This window comes from Serinus canaria, chromosome Z (genome assembly GCF_022539315.1).
Source record: "Serinus canaria isolate serCan28SL12 chromosome Z, serCan2020, whole genome shotgun sequence".
NCBI classification, from domain to species: Eukaryota; Metazoa; Chordata; class Aves; order Passeriformes; family Fringillidae; genus Serinus; species Serinus canaria.
The window spans coordinates 58,743,560-58,770,024 of record NC_066343.1 but is presented as its reverse complement, the minus strand read 5'-3'; the positions used below and the strand labels follow the sequence as shown (position 1 = coordinate 58,770,024).

The 26,465-nt window shown below is 39.3% G+C and overlaps 2 protein-coding genes across 3 annotated transcripts in view; both read right to left on the bottom strand.

Moving 5' to 3' along the window:
* Nucleotides 1–297: 297 nt before the first annotated feature.
* On the bottom strand, nt 298–2,105 carry CCNO (cyclin O). The gene is given in 5 exon segments (XM_030237494.2): nt 298–1,102; nt 1,255–1,440; nt 1,524–1,838; nt 1,840–1,898; nt 2,006–2,105. Coding segments are annotated over 5 exon segments (1,146 nt in total). The 3' UTR covers nt 298–616.
* Nucleotides 2,106–2,683: 578 nt separating this feature from the next.
* Nucleotides 2,684–26,465, bottom strand: part of DHX29 (DExH-box helicase 29) — a 28,962-nt gene continuing 5,180 nt past the window's right edge. Inside the window, exons 6-27 of one of the 2 annotated variants that reach the window (XM_030237019.2) lie at nt 26,087–26,212; nt 25,514–25,640; nt 25,081–25,242; nt 23,464–23,629; nt 22,379–22,502; nt 21,355–21,951; nt 20,517–20,660; nt 20,246–20,422; nt 19,478–19,618; nt 18,011–18,155; nt 17,665–17,785; nt 16,620–16,704; nt 15,936–16,024; nt 15,192–15,320; nt 14,290–14,365; nt 12,424–12,648; nt 10,501–10,637; nt 9,779–9,872; nt 8,732–9,034; nt 7,303–7,434; nt 5,646–5,742; nt 2,684–4,891 (exon numbers count right to left, since the gene is read on the bottom strand). In XM_030237019.2, the coding sequence (XP_030092879.2) occupies nt 4,836–4,891; nt 5,646–5,742; nt 7,303–7,434; nt 8,732–9,034; nt 9,779–9,872; nt 10,501–10,637; nt 12,424–12,648; nt 14,290–14,365; nt 15,192–15,320; nt 15,936–16,024; nt 16,620–16,704; nt 17,665–17,785; nt 18,011–18,155; nt 19,478–19,618; nt 20,246–20,422; nt 20,517–20,660; nt 21,355–21,951; nt 22,379–22,502; nt 23,464–23,629; nt 25,081–25,242; nt 25,514–25,640; nt 26,087–26,212 (3,453 nt within the window). In that variant the 3' untranslated portion in view covers nt 2,684–4,835. Of the gene's footprint in view, nt 4,892–5,645; nt 5,743–7,302; nt 7,435–8,731; nt 9,035–9,778; nt 9,873–10,500; nt 10,638–12,423; nt 12,649–14,289; nt 14,366–15,191; nt 15,321–15,935; nt 16,025–16,619; nt 16,705–17,664; nt 17,786–18,010; nt 18,156–19,477; nt 19,619–20,245; nt 20,423–20,516; nt 20,661–21,354; nt 21,952–22,378; nt 22,503–23,463; nt 23,630–25,080; nt 25,243–25,513; nt 25,641–26,086; nt 26,213–26,465 lie in introns of those variants that run through there. The other variant, XM_050986879.1, reaches the window with a different exon arrangement.

Below are 26,465 nucleotides of genomic sequence, written 5' to 3'. Positions count from 1 at the left end.
GCTTCCCAATATAGCTATACCTGTCTATTACTATTTGTCTGTTTTTGAAACTATTCACCTGGTAAGTTTCTGTTTATTTAAGCATTAAGCAACAAGTTAACCATATACTGGCTATTACATTGTACAGAAAGTTATGATTTGGGTTATAATAGTATCTTATAACTCAAGATGTATAAGCATCTTGTAACTTTGACTCAAGTTATATAGGCATCACAGGGCATGTTTATTTCGTGGGGGATTGTGTTAACTGACAAGGTGAATTCGTTATGTGCCAATGTGTTTCCTCTCCCAGCTGTGTCTGTATACTGCCAGCCAATAAACGTATAGAGGTAACAAGCAGAAAAGAATTTACTCAACGTTCAGTTGGTCCTTACGTTATCTTTATGGACCATTCCCCAATTAAATAACACAGTACGTGAGATTCAGTAAAGTATTTGCATGATGGACTTAAAAAAATACAGCAAAAGGACAGTGCAGATGACATGACACATAAAATCGTTTGCAAAACGCCATCTAATTTTTAAGCTCCAATGACACTAAGGCTTAGTGGATCAGACTGCACCGACTTTGTGGAGTACAAACGCCGAGTCAGAGCCGTGTACAACACCACTCGCTGTCAGCGGTTATCCCCAAGCCAGGGGCACTTCTGAGCCACCTCCGAGGGCAGGAGGAGAGACAGGGACCGCCCGTTCAGAGATACCAGGAGCTGAAGCTGGTCCATGCAGTCCCGCAGGATTCCTTCCGGGTAGCCGCTGATTCGCAGGTCCAGGGGGCTGCGGTGGCGCAGGAGCCGGTCCGCAAGCCCCAGGCTGCTGGCGGCCAGCAGAGAGGGCGCGTACTTGGTGAAGGCATAGTCAGCCAGGCTGAGCTCCGCGACGCCCGCCGCCAGGCTCCGGGCGTCCGCCGCCTCCCCCGCGTCGGCCCCGCGAGCCTCCAGCCGCACCTGGCTGAAGTGCTCCAGGAAGAAGCTGGCGGTGGGCGCCGCCAAGTCGAAGTCCAGGCGATGCAGGACGATGCACTCCAGGTTGCGGAGCTGCTGGCGGGTGAAGGCGTCACAGCAGAGGGCGAGGAGCTCTTTTACGCTAGGAGGGTGCACCTCCACCTGCGTGCGGGGACAGGAGTGAGGGCGCTGCCGATGGGAAACTGTCATGGGGACCTGGCGCGGAGCTCGGCCGGTCTGAGGCCCTCTCAGGCCGGCCTCAGCGGGCCGCCACCCCCGGTGGCGGGGCAGTCGGGGCCCGGGGCCGCCCCTACCTGTTTGCAGGCGATGAGCAGCGCTGTTACCCCCAGGAGCTGGAAGCAGTCGGCGGCCACTGGGGTAGTGGCGAGAAAGCGGTCGAGGATGTTGACGGCCAGGCAGAGTGCCTCCAAGGAGAGCCCGAAATGCCGGTGCACGGGGATGAGCCAGCTGACCAGCTTGCAGCGCGCCTCTGCCGTCACCTACGGCACCGGCAGTAGGGATCAGGCGGGGTCGACCCCGGGCTCCGCCGCCCATTCCCCGCCGCCGGCCCCGCTGTCCCCACCTGCGGCTGCCGGGCGAGCGGCTCCCGCGGCTGGAAGCGGCTCTCCAGCCCCTTGCGGGAGCGGTACCAACTCTCCCCGTAGTCGCGGAAAGCCTGCAGCTCCTGCGCGTTCTCCCCCGCCGCCGCCGCCGCCGTCCCCGTCCCCAGGCGCCGCCGCCGTGCCGGGCGGCGCGGGCAGCCCCTAGGGGAGCCGCCGGGCCCCCGGCGCTCCGGAGTGCCCCCGCACCGCCCGCTAGTCGCCGTCACCATGGGGCGGGCGGCCGTGCCAGGTCCGCACCGGTCGCGGCACTGGCTATTTGAGCGGAGTGCTGGCCGCCAAAGCTGTCACCGCCCGCCTCCCGGGCACCCCGCCCCGCCCGTCCCGTCGTCTGGGCACTTAGGGGATCACCGTCTCCAAAACAAAATCCGAGCCACCGAAACGCGTGTCTTTTCTCTGCCGCTTTCCCTCGGGCAAGAAGGCTGCGGTAGAGTCGCCCTGTGACCTCCCGACCACGGCCTCCTCACTCTCGCGCGGCAGAGAACAAGCCAGACAGCAGAGCCACGAATGCGGCCAGCTGAAGCGGCTGCCATCGATTTTGCCATTACCAACGCAGGCGCCTCTCCAGCTCCTAGCAGTTCAACTCAGAACCTCGTGAGCTTTAATAATGATCACTGCGCGGAAGTAACACTTCCAGGGCAGGTCACCAGAAACAGCACAGGACGACAGCAGGGGAGAGCCAGGAATGCTAGAGCTCACGATGCTGGAGTTCACACTTTCATCCATGGACTATTTATGTGAAGGGACACTATTTTAAACAGTTGAATGCAGGGAAATTAAAAGAGTCCTGCACTCCAACCACCCATTTATAGTGTGCTACAGATATGGAAAGACCTGGAGAAAGAAAACCGCTTCTGGGTTAAGCACTGGGAAAGAGGGCAGCAGGAAACAAGAGCTTCAAGAAGCCTAGGATACAGAAGAAAAATGGGAGGAGGTGGGAATTCTACAGCATGAATAGCAGGAGGAGGAAATCCTCTCCAAGGTGAGGACAGGGACCAGGAGAACATGTTGCTTAAAAAAAAAAAAAAAAAAGAACACATTGCAGACCACAGTTGAGATTATGGTGACAAAGATCCAGGGAGATTGAATGATCTCAAACGCTTTGAGAAAAGTAACACAGAAGTGTTAACAGAAGTCTTTATTAAATAAATAGAGCAAAAGAGAAAGTTCATCCACCCAAAAGAATACAGGCACAAAAGTTGCTCATGTATACTGCAGAAGCAGAAAGCCAGTGTAGCATCTGGTTTTTTGGTTTCTCTTTTTTTTTTTAGTTTTTCTTTTGAAAGTTAACTGTGCTTAACTGTACACCACAGTGTGACCTCCTTAATTTGTTTTACAGAAAACTCTTGCTCACACAGATCGTGCAATTTCCCAGTTATTACAATGTATCCCCTTAATTTATTTCAGTTATTTATTTAGAAGATTACAAAGCACAGCATGCTAGAGAAACACAAATAATAACTCTGAATTTCAACATTACCACCTATAAATGGAAAAAACCCTTTTATTCATGACAGTTGGATAAAGGAGAAGAACTCAAACACAATTCACACTTTCCCTAGGATTTACCATTTAAGACCAACAACTCATTTGCAAAAATCAAACCCAAAAGAAAGAGCAGCTTGCTAATAACTGAATTACTGAGATGTTTTTCTACTTCATTTTTCCAAAGGACACAAATAAAACATCTCAACCAAAATAAAACCTAGGCAATTTGTTTAGGGTACAGATTTAGTTTATATCTAAAATGAAAAAAATTTGCAGGTTTTGATTTCAGTGTGGGAATACTGAAAGCAAAGCTGAGATCTTAACGTCTAAGATCAAAACTTCCTATTCAAATGCTTCCTTGCCTAAATGGTGTTGTAAAAAAACCCTAAAAGTCACTTCCTGTCTCCTCTGAAATCAGGACTACCACTACATTATCATAAAGCATAAAAGAATAACACATATGATCCCTGTTCTTTCAGAGCTGTTAGCAAACAGCTTTCCTCTTCCAGAACTGGTGTAAGCTAATGTGCACAAGCTGGACAGCAATACCAGTTCTGCTGTGATAATCTAAATGGATAGGCTCCACATATTTTGCATTTTTATGCCTTCAGTTTCCTGAATGCCCCTTCTGTACGTGATTAACCTCTGCCTTATAAAATCTTTATTTTTCAGATTAAATGGAAGTGGTCATCTACACCATGCTTCTGTCTGTGAAGACAGTTTCTGTTTGACTGCAACTGTTTAACGGCAAATCCTCACCACCAAGATATTCCTTATTCTTGAAAGCTAAGTTGGCAATCTATAATTGTACTTCATAATTAGAAACAGTGTGGATAGGTGGAAGGTGAGACCATCTGATTCATTAAGCTATTCAGTTAAGGATTATTCACTACTAAAGAAACAAGAAACAAAGGATCACACAAGACATCCAGTCATGGTGAACAAGTAGGAGAGAACTGACACTGGAAGTTTCCACTAGGAGCTTCTCTGGTATTTCCTTGAAGAGGGTCAATGTGAATTTTGATAAATAAGAGGAGAAAAAAAATACATGATCTTCTCTTGAAGGGGGCCTGGACAACTATGCAAAACTTAACATACAAAAGAGGGAGAGCAAAACATAGTACAGCTGCAGGAGTTGCAAGGATCAGGGTAAATAGGGAGGAATAATGGTGCGAAGAGCACATCCTCATCTTTGGGGAGGAGCTGCTGGTCAGTACAAATCTCACTGAGCACTCATTCACAGCAGTCCATACTATCATCTTATAGATGTTTATATAGCATCTTCTCAATGTAAATCATACAGAAAAATTAAGAGTTCTCTAAGATTTCTTGGTTTAATACTGTAAATTTACACTTCCAAAAAAAAAATCATCATTTAGGTAACCCATATGAGAAACATTTGTCCTCTGTTTGCATAAATGGAATTCTACTCAACTGAGATTGAGGATCAAACCTTCAATCATCAGTACACACTGTAGTGATGGTATGATTAGCACATAAGTTAAAAAAGAAATGGCTGTGAACAATTCATATTTTGAAAAAACTGCTTGCAATTATTATTCATACAGTCAACACAAATGGCACCAAATATAGTGTAAAGGCTAAACATATCCAATGTTCATCTTAAAATTGATAAAAAAAAGGCTGATCCTATGCAAAACCATGCAGTCTTATCCCCATCATGGCTGGTATAAACCACACTAAGAATTTAAATACTTCCAATTAATGCTGGAATGCGTATTTCCCCTGCAATTACTGAAGCTCTGATTTGTTACTGATTTCTGATTTCAGTTACCATTTTCTGTTTTTATCAGCTCTTTGATGATGTATAAGACCTTGTCATCTAGAAAAGAAAAAAAAAACCCCACAGAATGTGAAAAACAGCAACTTGATTCTCAAAATGCCAAAAATCATAAGCAACTAAAAAATTCAATGTTTTAGGTAGCTAGCTCTCAGCAACTTAAAATTTCAATGTTTTAGGCTATGCCAGAATCTAAAGCAAAACAAGTGATTCCCATTTGGCAAGCAAAATGACAAACAGTATGTAGACACTACATCATCATAACATTATTTGATGAACTGCTGATGACCATTTCAGCATTCCACAAGAAACTACGAAAGTCATGGGTTAACTCCAGATATATCAGCATACAGGAACTCCCTTTCTTCCCCACCAATATGCTCCTGAACATCCAGTGTCCAAATTTTAAACTGTGCTCCACTATCCCTTACTTCAGGGAACCAATATGACACTGGTTAACCTAGATTTTGAGATAACTTGCACAACACTTATAAATCATCTATGCCTAGGATTCTCCACGTATAATCCCAATTCTATTTTGAGATGCTTGCCTCACCATTACTACCACTACCTTGAATGCTGTTACTAGGGATATCTTTAAAATGGCAGTTGTGCATATCTTTCTACATCTGAGGTGAGCAACACAATACATGCAGGGTTAGTAATGACTTTCTGGACACCTCTTAATGGAACTTTCATGTCACACATGCTACTGCGTGAGGATGCAGTGTACTAATGATTGCTCAGTTTTGCTACAAGGTCCATTTAATAAAGAGTAATGCCAGCAATAAGTTACCTTCAAGTGACATTTTGGGATTTTCAAGCTTCTTCTTCAAAACAGACTCAATTAGAACCCTCAGCTGTTTGAAAATTACTGCTATTTTAACAGGAGCCTATAAAGAAAAGACAAACATTTCATCATCAGACATTTCACACCAAAATATAGATCAAAATATTACCCTACAACAAGAGGGTAAACAGGAGTATGTAAACAAGAGTTTATAACAAGATTCCTGCAAACATGATGCACGTATTTGATTTTTAATGGTAATGATAATCATGATAGATAGTATACTCATTAAATGACTGAGCTTACATTATGCCATAGCTTTAGGCACCAGTTGTTCACTGTATTAAAGCCTGAAGAACAGCAGCTGAGAAGGCTAACTTAGAATGTGTTCCCACAAAACCAGCATAAGAGGAGATTATTACTTCACCAATAAGCTGCCCAATTAATTGCCTTTTTAACCCCCAAAGTAATAAAATTCAAATTACACTTACACCTGAAATAAAACAGCTATGCATTTGCCTATTGGGAGGTCTGCCAGGCCTCCTGACAAGGCAATCACAAGCCTTTTCTAAATCTCACTTGGATTTGGAATTTGGATACCTAAACATGAACCCGCTCCAAAAAATATTTCCTTTTATCCTTTCCTCCTTATTTCAATCTTTATTTCATTTATATTCTGCCTTTGGTAAAACAACTAGCTGCTACAGCAGAAGCACAAAATGCAAGGTAATTTGCTTAGCATCTCAGCAAAAAAGTAGAAATTCTGAAACACTCTAAGAGGTGATTAGCCCAGCAACTGCACAACTGTTTTTCTGGTCCCTGGATGGCTACAATCTCTAACAAATCCACAAGGGACCTGCTTGTTAAAATTCCCTGTTCATGAAAATGAGTAAATTAAATTAGATTACCGCTTACTTGGATCAAAAGACGGCAAAAAATTGTTTTGCTGACTACAGTTATCTTTGAGAGTAGCACAAGGCCCAGAGCACAGAAAATTGTAACCATGTAGCGGCCTGGATAGCACAACTTGCCATTTATCAAAATTTACAGAGCATATTTTCATGACAACTATTTTGTCCGAAGAAAAATGCTAGGAAAGTGCTCTTAGTTTTCCAGTTTCCAAGTAAAATTTATATATACAGTAAGGAAAAAAATCCAATCAATAAAAGCCAACACCCCAAACCCAAGTAAGCAGGTGTTTTACAATTTGGATTTTTTTTTTTAAATAATTCTGTCTGCACTACAGAACAGTATATACAGTAGTGTGCTGAAGATAAATACATAGTTACAAGATTATAAAATTATATGAAAGGGTAATATAAAAACCATACACTCCTCTGCTTTTAGTACAAGCTTTATAAAAAAAGGTTTAGTCTGCATCCGTTTTCAATACCTCTTCTGAAAGAACACTTTCTTCTTGAAGAGAGAGGGAACTGATTTGTTGCACACCACATATGACAAGTCTATTCTTTTGAGTGTGATTTATTAAGATTTCATTACATGTATATGAAATTTCCCATCATTATCTTAAATTCTCTCCCCCTTTCTTCACTCTTGTCACCGTCTCCCACATATGATGATCTGAATCAAGGTAATGTACCAACTATGTAGTATGAAAGCTCACGGAATCACAAAAGATAGTTCAGTTATAATTCCAATGCACCTGAAAATGTATCCAACCATCAACTGTCAGGAGACGCTCACGATGCTGGACTTCTATATCCCCACCAAAAAGCAAAATGGGAAACGGGGATATTAAAGTAGTTTCTCTCAAATACACCTTGGCATACCTCACCTGTATATAAACAAACACAAACAATTAAAAACAGCAACAAAAAATCCCAGATCACATAACATTCTACAACCCTAAATTTGATTGCTACTTCTACAAGGAAGAAATAGACTCTTTTCCCTTTTCAAGATGCAACCAAAACAAGTACTTGGAATCAATAGCTATTTGTCTGCCTTACAACACATAAAATAACTCATTCTAAGTAAGTGACAGGTTTATATGCTAGAAGCTAGCTAAAGCCACAGTTATCTTCTTAAAGCTCAAAGAGAGACATAACATTAACCTAGTGGTGTTCATAAAAGCAACACTAGAAATAGTAACACTACTGAAGCAAAAGGCAGGCAAAGCTCTTTCATCATACATTCTTCTTGGGAACTGTTATATCAGCTTATCTATATCCACATATGCACATGCATAAATGTGGTACACAGACACACACACTGCATGAAGTATGGGGCTCAGCATATACTGCTTCTGGCTTTGGAACATCCTGAATAAAGATAGAATGGGGTGAAATGAGTTGTAGTGAGAAGAAAGGACATAAAAAGAGTGCATCTTCACACAAAAGTGCAGGCTTAGTTTGCCCCACTCTTTATGGAATAACACCTACCTTAGCTGCTGTCTTGTCATCATGATGTTCTCGTGCGTCATGAAATATTTTCAATTCTCAAAAAAAATACTATCACTTTATATGCATTAAAAAGTCTAATACTCCCTGCTTCTTCACAGTAAATCTGGCCACTAAACAGCTGTCAAACTTTTGTTGTACCAGAAATATAACTAAATACAAACACTTCAATTTAGCAAATAGCTGATAAGATTTTCAATTGAAGGGGAAAGTTAAAAAAAATGCGACTCACTTAGGGAGTTTAACTGTCCATTACAGAATTGGCTCTTTTATTTTATTACTGGTGTAAGTCAGTACCAAGTTTCAAAACCTCAGAACAGTAACAAAGTACACTTTGAGAAGTTACTATTAGATATAACTGTGTAAAGTGCTATTAAAATCAACAAGACTGTATTTAAAAAAATGAATGATACTAATAAGTTCAATGATACACAGAAAATGCCTTCCATTTATAGCTACCAGCTTCACCATGAACAGATTTGTCCATGATCTTCAGCTTCACCTTTTTCTTCAGCACTCAGTTGACCCAATTTTATGGACTTGAGGATCATTAGATCATAAGACTCTTTAACATAAAACAATTAGATAGTAAATAACATACACTACTCTGAAGTATACTAGAGGCAGAACTCCACCTTTACACAAAAGCTACGTTCACTATCTTCAACTTACCTTCTCCTGGTAAAGCAGCCATCCATAAGTCTGCAAGTCTCGATTTACAGAAGAGGGATGAACTTGAGCTTTACCCTGAGCAGTTTCTACTGTGCAAGCCAGCTTCTCTGTAATATCCACAGACTTTGCATACAGTATTTTTCCTACGTTGTCATACAGCCCTGCAGTCAACACAGCTTTAAGAAGAGCTATTTCACTGAGAGACAGGGACTGTGTGGCTCCATTTCCATCTCCTCCACATTGTGTTGAAGGTGCTGTAAACCCCGCTGCTCTGACTACCCTTATGAGTTCTTGCTTCACATCCTGAAATTAGGATGGTATTAGTAAAGTTTTGAATTAAAAAAGTTACATACTCCATTTCAACAGCAGGAAATGACACTTCATCTGAATGATTCATGCTCTCCAGGGGAAATCCTCTACTAGAATAATCACTTGCATTTTCTGCAGCCACACTGGAAAATCCTAGCTATTCCTAAGATAAAAACATTATTTATAACAATCTGATATCTGGAATATAGGATTAAATATATGGAAATATATATTCTGCAAATACTAAATCTCTACCTGGAGTTAAAATGAAGAGATACATTTGCATCAAAGATCCAGTTCTGCTTACAAGTACTCAGTCACCTAAACTTAAAGGAAAAAACAATAAAAACAATTTCTCACCAAAAATAAGAGGCCATTCATGTATGTTTTTGGCTTGTCTTTCAAATAAACTGTTAATAGATATGTTATTTGATATCAAGAATAATATAAATATTTCAATTAACGAAGTTTTGATTCTCTGATGAAAATAAGGCCTAGCTTTTCCAATGGCAGGGACTACAAAGCTGTAGTTTACCAAAGTGCGCATATCCAAAACTCAAATACAGACACAGCTACCTTGATTGAGAGTGTGCATTTCATCAGTCCCTAAATTCCACTTGCTTTTATCTCGTCTAAATAGTAACTGCCACATATCATGTCTTTAAAAGGGATTGACATTTTCAGAAGGAAATTTTAACAAATATCTTTATGAGTTTAGAGCATAATGATAAGTTTTACCTCCAGAGTTAACAGTGAAGTCCTATTAAGGAAATTTCTTCTGCAATAAGTCATTTCAGCACGATACCCCCCTTCCTGTCGGGCCTTTTTCCACCTAAGGAAAAAATAGTGAGTGTCTTATTACAGCAAGAAACCCATCAAGACTCTAACAGCAAAGAGGCCCTAAGTTAGAAAAGAAAAATTTGTTTTGAAAAGCATTCTCCACTCTAAAGTAAGTTGTACTAACGAAGGTGAATTCTGCTGGTCTAAGAACACTCTAAAGAACATGACTGTAATGTAGATTTAACAGATATTAACAACAATACTAGGTGATTCACTCTCAACTCCACACATTTCTGCCTCTCTTGACAGTCAAAAGAAAATTCAGACTTAGTGGTAATACCCTAAAGAGAAAAAAACCTGTATGTCATTTTATACATTTGTGCTTTATCAAATACAAAATATTCTGGTCAAAATACCACCAACAGCAAACAAAATACTTTAATCACTAGGATAAACTGACACGGTAAACTCTGTATGTAAGCAGGCATAGTTAAAAAGGTATTGAAAACCAAAACAATAAGCAAATTATCCATTTGTGTTACAGCACTTGGCAATCTATTGTTACTCTGAACAGAAAAAAACTTGAAATGAGAGCAGTTCAAGAATATTAAGGATTCCTTACATAACTGCATTATGTGTTATCTGCTACTAGTTATGAGCATAGAAGAATCATCACTTACCCCAGATAAGCGTTGTAGATTGTTATATGGTCTGAAACTGCCATAGCTAGAGATGATTTTGCAAGATCTGCTTCATCTTTTCGACCAATAGGTGTAGTAAATGGGGATTTTTCTGTCATAACAGCAGCCAAAGTTGCCTGCAATTTTTCAGTACACATCACTTAGAAGTATTTTGTTACAAGCTTACAGATTTATAACACTAAAATAGCCTGAAATTTTCTTTTATCATTATCTTAGAATTATGGGCTTGGGTTGCGAGCGACCTTAAAGATCATCTAGTTTCAAGCCCCTGCTTTAGGCAGGGACTTCTTCCCCTAAAAACCAGGTTGCTCAAAGCACCACTCAACCCAGCCTTGAACACTTCTAGCAATGGGACATCCACAGCTTCTCTGGGCAACCCGTGCCAGTGTCTCACCACCCTCACAGCAAAGAATTTCTTCCTAATATTGAATCAAACCAAATGCTCCTTCAGTTCAAACCCATTCCCTCTTGCCCTATTACCATATGCCCCTTTAAGAAGTTCCTCTTCAATGCCGTTCAGATACTAAAAGCTGCAATTAGGTCATGCTGAAGCCTTTTCTCCATGCTATACAACCCAAATTTTCTTAGGCTTCTCAAAGAAGAGGTACTCCAATCCTCTCTGATCATCTTTGTGATAAACTCTGGACTCACTTCAGCAGATCCACATCCTTTTTGTGTTGGGGCTACCAGAGCTGGATCCAGCACTGCAGGTGGGGTCTCATGAAAGCACAGCAGAGGGGAAGAATCCCCTTCCTCCCCCCTGCTGCCCACACTGCTCTGGATGCAGCCCAGGACACTTTTGGCTCTCTGGGCTGGGAGTGCCCATGGCTGGGTCATGTCCAGCCTCTCAGCCACCAGCATTCCCAAGTCCTTCTGGGCAGGGCTGCTCTAAGGCTGTTCATACCCAGCATGTGCTGATATCTGAGGTTGTCCTGCCCTGGTGCAGCACCAGCACTTGGTCTTGATTTGCCCACTTCTCCTGGTCCATTTGGATGGCATCCCATCCTTCAGGTGTGTCAACAGCACCACTCAGTTTGGGGTCATCTGCAAATTTGCTGAGGGTGCACTAGATCCCTTTGTCTTATGTCACTGATGAAGATATTTAATAACTCTGGTCCCAACACAGACCCCTGAGGGCACCACTTGTCACTGGTGTCCCATCAGGACACTGGGCCCTTGACCACAAGCCTCTGGATGGGACTGTGCAACCACTTTCTTATCCACCTCATAGTTCACCCTCTGAATCCATCTTTCTTCAGTTTAGATTGGGGACCACAGTAAAGGCTTTGCAGAAATCCAAATAAATGAATATGCAGCCTTTCCCTTGCCCACTGATACAGACTCTCCAGCACAGAAGGCTACCGGGTTGGTCAAGCAGGACTTGCCCTTGGTAAGCTCATGCTGGTGTCTTGAATTACCTTCCTGTCCTCCAAGTGGCACATTACATTTCTAGGAGGATCTGTTCCATGATCTTCCCAGGTAGAATTGAAGCTGACAGTTTAGTAGCTCCCAAGGTCTCTCTTTTCTACTTTTTTTAAAGAATACGGGTACAATGTTTCCCCTTTCCCAGTCACCTGGGACTTCACCTGACTGCCATAGAAGTAGTTGCCATTGATAACTGAGGCAAAAAAACTGGAAAGCAAGACTGATTATCCACTGTGGAGAGTACACAGGAGTTTAGAATCATAGAACCACTTTGAGCTGGAAAAGACCTTAAAAATCATTGAGTCCAACCATAAAGAACACTTATATTATTCTCCTCCATGATGTCTGGGTGCCCTCACACCAAAGTAAACATTTTAACTGGCATCATCTTTTCAAAATACCACACTACAGGAAATCAGATTAATTGCAAAGAATTAATAATTTATATACTTTTCAAAATATCATTTTTTCACTCACCACAGGATCCAAGCAGCCAAATATCGCACCAAATATAAGCATTTTGCCAATCTTTACATTAACAGGAAGGGCTGCAAGGTGCTGGCCCAATGGAGTCAGCTTGGGCTCGTTTAACTGACAAGCGCCAATCTTCCTCAAAAGATTCATTGCATTGCCAATTACTTGCTGCTGTGGTGCATCTAACGCTCTAGAAAGAAACTCTTCAGGAGAGCCAAGACTGCATTTCTGTGAAGTAAAGGGACATATATTTCAGTACAAAAATTTATTATAAAAAAGCTATCTAACAGCAACACAAAAAACTGGAAAGCTGATCCTGCATCAGAAGTTCATATTCCTTCCCCACCAAACAAGCATTTTGCTTCCTGGAAGGCTGACATGCCCCACATTAGGTTAACAAAACTTCACTGTTTGGAAGGGCTTCATATGGCATGACCACTGTTCAGAGAAGTGTGTTACCAGTGATCACTGATGAGCAGGGGACTCTTAATCCTGATGGGCTGCAGCTCGACCCAGCACTAACTTACCAGGTTGCTACTTTTCCTATGCACATCCTACTCACTTAAGACATGGTGAGAGATAAAAGAAATCAATTAGAAGGCTGTTAACAGAGTTTAAAATTGTCAATCTGAGGGAAAGTGGAATCATATTCATAATCAGGAATCATATTCATAATCACTATTCTCTGAACAGCATGCTCATATTTTACAGCAATCAAATGTTGAGTTACTCCCTTACTTGTATGAGAAGCCCCACTAAGCAATTGCATTGGATTAGGTTTGTAGTAATAAACTAGGGTCAAAAATTCCGAAACAGGCAATAGTATGAAGGCATAATTCGTCCAAAGGCAAGCATAGTATTTTTAGCTAACAAGGTGTATTGGGCTTGTGTTGCCAGGTTTAGGTAGTAGGGGCTGCATGGGTGAGTTTGGTGGGAAGCTAAGAGAGCAGCTTTCCCTGTATCTAGTCAATGCCTGGTAGCTCCAGGGCAGACCCACTGCCCAAGGCTGAGCCAATCAGTGATGGCGATCATGCCTCCAGGAGAAGTTACTGCACAGAAACAAATTGCAGATAGAGATGAGGAGGTAAGAACAAGTCTGAAGACATCAAAACCAGTGAATAAAGTAGGGGAGGAGGTTCTCCAGCTGCTACAGCCCATGGTGAGGAAGGCTATTACCCTGCAGTTCATGGAGGTCTGTGGTGGAACCCCACTCAAGCAGATGGATGCCTGAAGGAGGCTGTGACCCTGTGGAGAGCTCACACTGGAGCAGGCTCCTGGCAGGACCTGTGGCGCCATAATGAGAGGAGCCCACACGGCAGCATATTTGCTGGCAGAACTTATGACCCTGAGGGGGATCCATGCTGGAGTAGTTAATGACAAACTGCAACCTAGGGGAAGGATTCACACTGCAGAAGCTTGACTGTCTCCAGTGGAAGTGACCCCAAGATCAAGCAGAGGAAGGAGTCCTCCCTTGCTCTGAGGAGGAAGCAGCAGCAGAAATCTGTGATAAACTGACCAAAACTGCCATTCCCCATCTCCCTGTGCTGATGGAGGATAGGAGGTAGGGAATCGGGAAATAAAGTTAAACCCAGGAAAGAGGGAAAGGTATTTTTTACTTCTCATTAACCTACTCTAACTTAATTGGTTATAAATTCAATTGATTTCCACAAATCAAGTCTGTTTTGCCTGGGACAGTAACTGGTGAGTCATCTCTTTGTTTCTTATCTCTAGCTATGAGCCTTTTGTTATATTTTCTCTCCCAAGCACCTGAGGTGGAGGGTAATAGAGGAGCTTTGGGGCCACCCAGCGTCCAGTCATGGTCAACAACCCACCACAAAAGGTTAGCAATTCTAAAACCAAAACCCATACCATAATATGAAGGCATAATTCCTCCAAAGGCACACGCAGTATTTCTGGAACAGAATATTCCATGAAGCTTTCAAACCTGCAACATCACAAAATATATATTCAACTAAATATTTGAATTAAACTTGTAAATCTGGTTTTTTACATGGTCATTCTTGGCAGTTTTTCTCTTGAGGGGCAGGGAAGGGAGTAGCATGGGTAAGCCATTCATACTTTGAATTAAGGTATGTGTTGTGGCTTGGAAGACAAGTTTTACTGAGAGAAAGGCAGGAAATCCCAATTTTCAAAACAAGTCTGTAAAATGCTTTCAAACTGGAAAGCCTTTTAGGGGGTTAAAAGGCACACTTCACTGGTTAGATCAAAAGACTTTAATGTTAATTTTTTTCTCAGCTGAAAGTCACTTAAGGTTTTCACAGAAGCTGGAAAAAGATTATTCCACTGCAGTAACAGAAACTAATTCTGCAGTGCCCCCATCTCATCCACAGAGATTACCTCCTCAGAAGTCTACAGATTTGTCTGATAAATTCAAGGTTTAGGAGGTAAGGTTTGCACACATTTGATGTAAGCCAATCAGGTGGTGTAAAAAATTGATGTTCTACAATTTCCTGTGCTGCCCTTTCTTTAATTATGAATATTTTTTAAAAAACACCATACAGAAATTAAAAAAACACACTACAGAAATATTAAGAATAAAATCATCTTTTTCAAAAAGTGTGAAAGACTACTGTAACACGTTACACATGTGATATTAAAATTCTTGTTTTGGTTGAGTTTTTTCCAGTTTTATCTTTCTGGTTTGCAGTAAATAAAGTGAACAAGGATTTCAACAAGAATTCTTGGTCTTGCACATAAAAAAAAAATACGGTATCTATGTGATTTACAGAATTTTGCTAAGTTTACAATACCTGTCTCTTGTGTACATTCGGAAGCAGAACCCATCCCTAACACGGCCAGCTCTTCCTTGCCGCTGCAGAGCGCTAGCTTTACTAACAAAGGTCTCTTCCAGGGAACTCATCTGACTGCTTTCATGATACCTTAAACATTATAAAGCAGATTCACACTTCAGAAATTAAATTTTCATGTATATAAAACCTGAACACCACCATACTGACAATATATCTAATGAGCAATTTTTGAAAATACATTTAGTTTTGAAAACCAAGCATATCTGGGAGGAACTTTATATTATAATACCTTGAATACAAGTCACTAGTGAAAGCACAAAAACTGGAAAATTAAAGCTTTTTATTTCATCTCCTTGGCAATCAGAATAATTTTAACACATTATGTAGGGATTTTCACATTTAAAGTGAAGAAAAATAACTTTCAAAACCTGATAGCATAAAACCTACTTTCTTCATTTTTAAAACAGTACTTAATCATAATTCTCCATACATTATATACATTATCTATGAACTTCTCTTGTTCTTCTCACCATTTGAAACTTCAAACATACATCCCAAACCTGCACCCAAAACTCCAAGCTTTTAAATGAGCTCAGCACATTTCTGCATCCATAACTCTAATTAATTGGGACAATTAAAAAAAGGATTGGTCTTAGTTAATAAGGATACTACAAAATCCTTGCAGCTCTGTCCTCCAAATATGTGTAGTAATCACAGTGTGATTGATGAAAATCAAACTCTCACCTATTTTCTTTTGTTCTCCCAGTATCAATTACAAAGACAACATCTGGTATTGTGATACCCGTCTCTGCTATATTCGTTGCTAAAACAATCTGGAAAGAGTAACATAACATAAAAAGAATAACTGGAACGAGTAACAGGTTTCAACCTTTAAATCACTATTATGGAGTAAGTCTGGTTAAATTTTTTTTACCCAGAAATGTTTCTTTAAATAATCTAACAAATAATTAAAAGCTACGTGACTTGTAAAATGGTCTAGTTTTGATTGAGGAGAGAAATTAAAAGTTAAGAAATAAATTTCGCATTCACATTTTGCTTTATAATCCATCAAAATTACTGGTTAGTACCTGCCAAAATTGATCAACATTTGATTATACAGTTTGGCAGTAAAGAAAATAGTATTTTTCCAAAATAAAAGTCATAGTTACTGGTTAAGAATAGTTAAAATACTGGTAAGTAATAATTAAGAAAGATTACAAAAAAATTTTAGGTTTAAGAATTTGTCTAATACTGTCAATATTTCCACAGCGTATATCTTCTATCCATTACAGACCACCAAATTAGAATTGTTTCTTTGCAGAGAGGAAATTCTAGGAACACCTAGTTGTTGTGTAATTCTGTATGGTATCAATTCAGAGTTACCCACAGAAAATTTCTCTTTACAGTTGTGAACTTTGTAAATATTACCTTTCTAATACCGAGAGGAGGTATTGTAAATGCAGCTGCTTGATCTTGAGTTGAAAGAACAGAATGCAAAGCTATCAATCTGTGCCTAGAACAAGAAATTGTAATAATAAATACACACTTATAAAATTAAATGGAGTAAAAATATAAGACCAGTATAATGGCAGCATGTGGACAAGAACACATAACTGAAAGAGTAAAACTTAGTATGATTACATATGAAAGTCTGCCTCATTGTTTTATTACAATAGCTAGAAAAAACAACCCAATTAGTTCATAGGGATGTTCTCCCATTCAGTAAAAATGCAGGAAAAAGAGTAATACTGCAAAACTGCTGGTTACTTTACAATAACAGTCTAGCAATAAAGGGAGCTAGCTGTTTGTAAACCCAAGTCCTTTAAATTGTGCTTCCAAGAAAAGGACCATTACAAATACGTGCAACTTTGAGTAATAGAGGCCTTCAAAGATGAGACCAGCACACAGACTGGTACTTTCTTTCTCTTCCAGACCTTTACATCTCAGTCCATCAACAAATATTTAGCATTTGACTGCAATTGTTCCTTTTATGCAGTTACGTTCCTAACTTTTAGTTACCCCCAAAAAAATTTTGAAATTATCTGTCACTACAACCCTAGGCCATTTCTCTTGGTAGATCCAGATGCCCTGGAGCTCTTCTCAGGAAGTAGTCACTTCCATGTAAACAGTAAGCCACAGAAATCTGTATCCCAGGTATGGCAGCTTCCATACCCTAAGAAGCGGAAAAGAAGTAGTCAAGTGCTTTTGATTACATAAATTTGTTGAAGAATAAAATAGTAAGTAATAAAAGAAAATGTATCATACCATTCCTAAGTATCTGTCATTGCTGTTTGTATAACTTTTAGACTATAGCAGTAAGAGTACATTTGCATTGTAGTAAAAGTATATTGTAGCACAATTAGCTCAGAGGTGTAACTCTCACTTGCCTTTTACAAGAATAGCAAACCTTAACGAATATGTTTGTTGGGTTGTAACTAAAGAGCATTAACTTAGTAAAAAATATCTGTGTTACCTGTCATGCAAATTAAATCTTCTGTCAGTTGAAATGAGATCATACAGCTGCTGGATATGAGCAAGGCCTGGTAAAAAGATCAGCACAGCACCTTCAATATTCTTGAATTGGGGACTTCTATCTGGAAAATAACAGCACAAAAATATAGCTAAAACAAACATACATTGCAAACAGTTTCACAGAATAACAGGAACAAATGCTAGGCCCTGTGGTTAATGCTTCTTAGGATCTTTCCTATGAGAATGAAGTAAAGCACTTCATTATAGAAGCAGCAGAAAGCAGTGGAAAATAGATCCAAAGGACAACCCCAAGTACACGAACTTCTTAAGAAGTGGACTAGAAGTACCTAAGTATGCAAGCAACTCCAAAATAAGTTCAAGGTTGATCTTGTAAGGGTTCATATATAAGATAGCCTGCTGTGTACGACTGCTATACTTCGCATAGTAAGGAGCCAAACTGATTCCAGATCCAGACTGGATTGGGACATATTCCTAAAAAACAAGAGTAAGCAGAAAAAAAAAATCATCACATTCTTAGTATTTTAGAAGAACATAAGAAAGCAGAAGGTGAATTTGCCATTCACTTGAAACAGAGATTGGGATAAGAGAAATTTAACTAATTTCCCACCAACACTTGTGTGAGTTAGATTAAATCACAACCACTTACATAACGTGTAGAAGCACCTAAAACTTTTGAATGACATTCCAGATTTTAAAAAAAGGTAAAAATTAAAGTCTGTCCAAGAGGTAAACAGTCCCCAGGTCCATATCTGGCATTCAAATGGTATCAGTTCAAAGTGGGATAACAAGATAGATACTCCTCTTTCAAAACTCCAATTTTGGGGTGTAAGAAACTAGTTTCACCTTTTCCCTCTCCCTCACTTCACCCTTCTCAACTAATGCTTGCAAGGAAAATTAAGAATGAACTAGGTGGCAACTCCTGCAGTGTTTTGGTCCAGGAAAAAAGAACAGTTAGCAGGAGAGACACACATTTGATTTTTTTTCTAGACATCTTACATACATAGCATAGTTTCTAAATTAAGTGGGACTACTGTAAACTACTTCATTTTTACTCAATACACTTAGGGAAGCTTGACACCACATATCCTTCTGTACTGAAGGAAAACAATCAGCAGAGTACACCAGACTATTTTTTAACATGTATAAGTGCTTGATTGTAGCAAGCTAAATTTTCAGAAGTTTTGCAAAGCAAATTGGAGCACACAGGTATCTTCCAAAAAATACATAGTCTAGATTAACAGCCTAAGCTGCCAAAGTCAGATGGCACTGATAGAATTTCTCCTTCACGTGTTTTTATCCAAAAGCACATACAGCTGTCACTGCAGAGTACCTAAAGATTACCATAACCTGTTAAACTAATGAGGTCTACACAACAATCTCAGGTAAATCATCTCATTTGGCATGCCAAGTTGGAGGATCTTGGGAGGTGTTATGTAAGGAAGGATAAAGCCTTTTCTCTTCTGTTGTTAAGTTCACTGTAGAAGAATTCTTCGGGGGGGAAAAAAAAAAGGTTTCCCTGCTGCTGCTTATACATCCAGAGCTGGAAATCTACAAGAGACCTCAATGTCAAATACAGCAAAATCAAGACAGCTATATAGGAGTTGGAGCAAAAATCAAAAGGGTGAAGCATTCATAAATATTTGTAGGAGTGCCATTGTGTTTTTATAAACTAAATATCAAATATTCATTTGGTATTCTATAGTCCAACCACAATAAATTCAAAGGAACCAAAATGATTAAATAATAAAAACCCCAAAAAAGTTCCAAGACAAAACTAAAAATGCCTGTCTCACCTGGTGCTTTGTAGTGCTTCCTCCTTTACCCATAACATTTACTGTTACTTCCTCCTCCTCCTCCAGGAACTTCTGACAATATTCTGAGTCCTTCTCCAGAACATAGCCAGTTGCTTCAATTACATCTTCAACATGGAAAATCTTTGGTGAAAATTCAAAGAAAAAACATGAGGCACATAAAAAACTAATCGGCAACTTCTTTAATTTTTTAAATCTTATGTAAAGTTGAACAGGGCCTTAATGTTGCAAAAAATCTTGCACATTTCAACTTGAACTGTCTTATGATTTTTGAAAACCTAATCTTAGAGCTGCAACAAGTTTGTTAATGGGCTTCTCCACCTGATCACTACATAACCTTTACCATAACCTACATAATATGCATAAGAAAAGCTTATGCGTATTATAACTTAAAACTTATGCGTATTACTCTTATGTGTAAGACTGCAGTGAGACAGTTACAGGGGAGTGAGAAGAATCTTTAGTGCTTTCCCTTCTACCTAAGTTGAACAGATAAAAATCAAAGTGTAACTGAGGGACTGATTGTAATCAATAAATCCATCACAAAAAATAGTACAGCTATGTATTCCAAAGCACTGAAGCTATTTTATATTTTAATAAAAGAAAATGGACTACAAGTCCTTGAAATACTTATTTTAAGATCTATATTTCTGGTTAAAAAAAGTGATATATTGTCTAGATCCTAACCAGGCAAACACTGTATACATACATACAAAGTATCTTGCATAATCAAAATAAACATCTACCTACCTCAACTGGGTAGCTCCTCCCTGAGATCCTTAAAATGGGACAGTGTGAGAAATAGCTGGAAAACTTCTCGCTGTCTACAGTGGCACTCATTAAAATCAGGTGCAGGTCTGAGCGTTTATGCAAGATTTCTCTCAGAATAACTAGCAAGAAATCAGACTGGACACTTCTTTCATGTACCTAGAATCAGAAAAACAGATCTATAGCAAGAATTTAGTACAGATCAAAGCCCAGAATAACAGTAATTTCTGCAGAATAGTAAAGAACTGATAACCTCATCAACAATAATATGAGATATACTTGACAGGAGACCATCTTCTTGAAGTTTCCGAAGCAGGACACCTGTTGTACAGTACAGTAGTCTGGTGGCTTCTCCTGTTCTTGATTCCATACGAATTTGGTATCCACACAGGGAATTCTTTAAAAAAATACATTAAAAATATAGAATAACTTAAAATAACATACAAGCTAACAACATTCAAAATTAAGTGAAATTTAGTAGCTGTCAGATTCAGATACTGCACAAGTTGCTAATTAAGTAGTATAGTGAATAACTGCCACACTTCCTCACAAGTACTTTACTTTATTGAGAAAAGAAAAAAATCTTGAAATTTATCCAGAGTGGCAGAGTTGGTAAAATCAGGATGTTTTCAGGACTCTGAAAATACAGTTTCAAAAATATTTTGAAATAACACATATTTGAAGAAAGCAGAAGGGCTAAAACAAAATAACTTTTGCTGGAAAGGGCCTCTCTCAAAGCATGGCCTTACTCAAGACCAGACCGGATTGTTCAGAGCCTTATTCAGGGACTTTGCTTCATCCCTAAGGGTAGTGACACAACAGTTCCTGGGCAATCTGCTCAAATCTTTGACCATTCCATATATGAAACACTGTTGCATTATATAAGCCTCTGAAGATTTTAGAAATCATATGGATATCTATAGTTTCACAGGTGACAAGAGAAAAAGAAACAACTGACACACCAAGAAGTCCTTTTCAGGAGAAAATAACATCTAATTGTTTGGTTGTATAAGAAATAATGTTCTCACTTTTTGTCAACAATCCAGCCCCCTATTTGATCAAGACAACAAAGGAATTAAGACACTTCTTACTTTTCCTCCAGGTCCTGATTCACATCCTAGCTCTTCACAAACCCTTGTCGCCAGACTCACTGCTGAGATTCTTCGGGGTTGTGTGCAAACAATATTGCATTTTTTTGATCCTTCATCTAGCAACAAGTCTTCCAACAAAAAATGGGGCACCTGGGTACTCTTCCCACTGCCTGTTTCACCAGCGACAACAACTACTCGATGTTTTTTTAGAGTTTCTACAATCGAGTATCTGTGCTTAAACACAGGTAACTCCTGCCTCTCTTTCAGAAGCCTCTGGTATCTAGAGGAACTCTGCAGCTTCTTAAACAAATTCCTTGAAGGTTCCAAATTATCTGCATCTGAGGTCTCAAGGGAGAGACTGCTGAATTCCTCATCAGGAACCAAGTTTTCCCAGGAATCTTCAGGATCCTCAGATAGTCTTGGCTGGTTTTCAGACTGAAGCTGCTGCTGCTGTTTCAGTTTGTTTAACAATTTGGCAATAAAGGTATCACGCGGTTTGTTGGTTTCTATCTTGCTTTCTTCTTCCTTTTTCTTTTCGATATCCCTCCATTCTAACCAGACATCTCGGTAGGTAGGAGGCAGCAACTGATGAACTGACTTCCCGTGAAAAAAGCAGAGAAATATTATATTATGTACTTTAGTAATATGACTATTTTTAATATTTTATGTGTAAACAAACTCAAATGTCAAAAAAATTTACAAAAAACAAATAGGAAACCATTCTAAATACAGAAACTATGAAAGCAGTAAAATAAATGTCAACAATATGTCTTTATCTTCAATTAGCTTTCAGTTTTTACAAGACTGCAAGTATAGCTTTAACCAAAAAAAACCAAAAATCTCTTTTGTATGCTGCAAAGCACACACACAATTAGATAAAAACAAAAGAACATGTAATGGAAGCAAAGAATTTAATGGGAAATGCTACCTGAAACTATTTTTAGAACTTAACTATAGATACTATAGCAAAAAAGCACAGAGGCAGATTTGAGGCCAAGAACAGTAATACTGCTAAGAAACTTACCTGTCCTTTGGTTAAATGGTAGAGTGCCAAAGTTGCAGCTAGATGTTGTGCTTGCATACTATCTTCTGTTACGATTGTAGGACACATTGCCATTACATCATCTGATGTCTTGATAATCCTGACCCTTAAAGAAAAATTTCAAAAGCAGTTGTCTCAATTTTCTGCAACTGCTATAAACAGAAAATACCTGTATGACTTAACATTTTCAGCAAATATTCCAGCACTGAATTTGTGGGGTTTTTTTCCACTTTAAAAACATCTCTATTTTCTTCAAGTCAGAAGTATATATATATATATATATATATATATACACAGAGATACATACAGATTACCACTAAGGTCAGGTGCTTTGGAAGAAGGACCCAGTCTTTGTGTGTTTGTAACTATTTAGGATAGATCAAGATGACATTCAACAGTCTACCAAGACAGAAGCATCTGTTTAACAGATTAACAGCAGTCAGAGCAGGAGCCAAATTTCATGAGCAAGAAGCTCTTTTACTTGATTCCTTAAAGAAACATTACTTATTTATAACTCTGTGTCTGCTTTATTAATACATGGTAATATTCTACTCTACAACTCTATATTTTAGACTTGATTTCTACAATAAATTTTAAAGTAAGATACTGCACTGTTTTGCCCATAAATTTATGCTTTGACACAAATTTTTAACTTCCACTTTATTTTAAACAATTTTCAGAAGGGTTTTGGTATTCATAAACTTGAATCTCTGATTTAATATGTTATTCTGAATAAGAACACCAAACATAAGTTGTTCAAATCTATTTCATAGGGGTGCTTCAGACTAATCTTTCACTCAGCAATAAATAAAAAATAATAAAAAAAAAAAAAGATTCTAGTGAATGAACCCATAAAAGAGGGATAAGGGTTTTTTGTGATTTTGTCTAGGCTAAGCATCACTTTTGCAGAGCTATCAAGAGTAAAATACCTCCCTGATGGGCTAACAAAGAGTTTGGGTTAAACAGTCTACATTGATATAAATCTTTATCAACAAGAGAGAATTGACGAGAATTTTTATTTTCAAATGAACCAAAAGGCAAATGTAAAGATTACAGGAAATACATACCTACATTTCCAATATTTTCCAACAGGAATTTTTTCGAAAGAAGGATTCGGGCTCTTTGGAAAATTCTTTCTGCACCAGTCAATCAAAAACTGTTTTGGAGATTTACCAGTCCAGCTTCGAGCACTATAATCAAAATTTCTTATATCTAGTGGATCTCTCTTTTTCACTGTAAGAGCAAATAAATACTTTCTAAATCCTCCTAAAATCTATTTTACAATCCTTTGAAGTATTTTTAACCTTTTAGTCACATATATTTTACTAGATAGCACAATTTTCTGAAACGTTTTGCAGAAATACATGTATTGATGCTACAGCATAGAAACTTCTCCTTTTCCTACAGAAGTATCTGGCAGAAAATTAATGACAGTATTTTGTTATCTTTGATCATCTAGTAATTTCAGAAGTTTCATTAAAGTTTGATTATTAGAAAATATTTTAACAGTTTGAAGATTTACAATGAAAATAGTTTAAAAAGATGAGAGTAAGACTGAAACAGCAACTAGCCCTACAACTGAAAAAAAAAAGAAATCTAATTTTTATGACATAACAGCATGAATAAAATAGCTTTCAATGTAATCTGCTAAAACAAGTACAGATCCTTTAAAGTCAGCTTGGTCAGTGAGACAGACTGCATGCAGATGATTACTGTATGCAGATGACGTATCAGTTTGGGTGGGAGTGATGATCTGGAGGACATGAAGGCTCTGCAGAGGGATCTGGGCAGGCTGCATCCATGGGCTGAGGCCAATGGAGTGAGGCTCAAAAAGGCCAAGTGCCAGGTCCTGCCCTTGGGTCACAACAACCCCAGGCAGTGCCACAGGCTGGGGCAGGGTGGCTGGAAAGGAGCTGGGGGTGCTGGTGACAGCAGCTGAACATGAGCCAGGGTGTGCCCAGGTGGCCAAGAAGGCCAATGGCATCCTGGCCTGGATCAGCCATGGTGTGGCCAGCAGGGCCAGGGCAGGGATTGTCCCCCTGCACTGGGCACTGCTGGGGGCACACCTGGAGTGCTGTGTCCAGCTCTGGGCCCTCCCTGCAAGAAAGGCACTGAGGAGCTGGAGAGAGTCCAGAGAAGGGCAGTGGAGCTGGGGCAGGGTCTGGAGCACCAGTCCTGTGAGGAGCAGCTGAGGGAGCTGGGGGTGTTTGTCCTGGAGAAAAGGAGGCTCAGGGGAGACCCTATCACTCTCTACCACTGCCTGAAAGGAGGTTGTGCCCATGCGGGGGTTAGCCTCTTCTCCCAGGAAACCACTGCCTCAATCTGCATCAGGGGAAGTTCAGGCTGGACATTAGGAGGGATTTATTCACAGAAAGGCTTGTCAAGCATTGGACTGGGTTGCCCAAGAAGGTGGTGGAGTCACATCCCTGGAAGCCTTTAAGCAACAACTGAACTTTGCACCCAGTATCATGGTCTAGTGGACATGGTAGTTTTTGGTCACAGGCTGGACTCAATCTCAGAGGTCTTTTCCAAGCTCATTGGTTCTGTAATAGTCCACCTTCCTTTCCCACAGAAAGGGCTTAATCAGAGCTTGTTCACTCAGTACTGCAAACCTAGCAAAACAAGAACTAATGCTGGAAATTTGTGGCATGATTCAAGCCTGTACTGAACTACTTCCAACTCACCTTTGTCTTCCTTTGCAGCACCATCAGGTTTTTCAAGCAAACTCAAGTTCAAAGTGGTTTCTTGAGCTTGAGATGAGGGAGTTTTTTTCTTTTCATTTTGCTGTTGGTTTGAAATCTTTATAGCTGGATTAAATACTGGATGTTCCTCAAGAGCTGCCATTTCTGTCAGAGAGAAAATATAACTTATACCCATAAACTGCTTAAGAAACAACTGTATTAATTCATACATTTGAGTACCCAAAACCAGAACTAGTGAAATTTTACTGACTCTTTAGAATTTGACTGAGAAAGAACAGATTCAGAAAAGCCTTCATTTCATAGAGTGGAATAAAAGATAATGGAATGATCTTCAATTCAACCTGACTCCAAGATTTAACTGCCTAACAAACACACAGACCAGAAAATAAAACACAGGTAACTTGCATAGCTCTACCTTGCTGAATTCTTCTTATTTTTTCTTGTGCTCCCTTCTGGCCTTGCTTGTCTTTGTCTTGCTTGGAAATGCTTGCTTGTTCTTTTGCTTCTGAAAGCTTGGCAGACAGATGTATATACCTCTCATTCTAATTCAAACAGAATTATTAATTATAAATTGAATATGGTATGCTGGTCACTTTCAATGCCCTTCATGGTAAAGTGCAGGTTTTTTACCCTTTTACCAAGCTTATGCAATAGACCAACAAATTTTTATTTAATTAACTGTCAAAACCTCACAGAATTTGATAGTAACTCACTCAATCTCATGGAAATGTATTTTAAATTTTTTCTTTCCCACATATGACATACAACATTTCCAATGCAGTACAAATAATAAGGGAAAGGAAAAGCAACTTAGAAAAGAAGAAGCTTCAACAGGTTTTCCTTCACTACCTTGATACATTACTGGCAAAAAAAAAGTTTTCAATCCCTAATTTGTAAAACACAAATTTGTAACAAAGAGCTCCACCACATGCAGATGTACCAGACATATCAGTTTTCAGAAAGACTCCCATGAAACATTCTGTCTTACTGGGTCAAATTTTTCTTCATCTGTCTCTTTCACAGATTCATCCTTCTCTTCATCACTCTGTTGCTCGGCGTATTGCAAAATCCATTCCTTCATAGTCAATTCTTTCTCTTTCCTCACATTTGTTTCCTAAGAGCAATATAAGTTAAAAGTAATGATAACGTATGTGAAAGCAACACTTTCCTCTGCCAATAACTAGGAACTACTATTAAGGTTTTATACATAAAATATATATTTGACAAGGAAAAAAACCTTTCCCAACCAGGGTGAATATCCCACTATACACCCAAATAGATCTTAACACTAGAATAACTATAATTACTCTAAGGAATGAAATAATTTGCAGGACATCTTTTTGTTTTCCGCTTTAAGATTAAACACC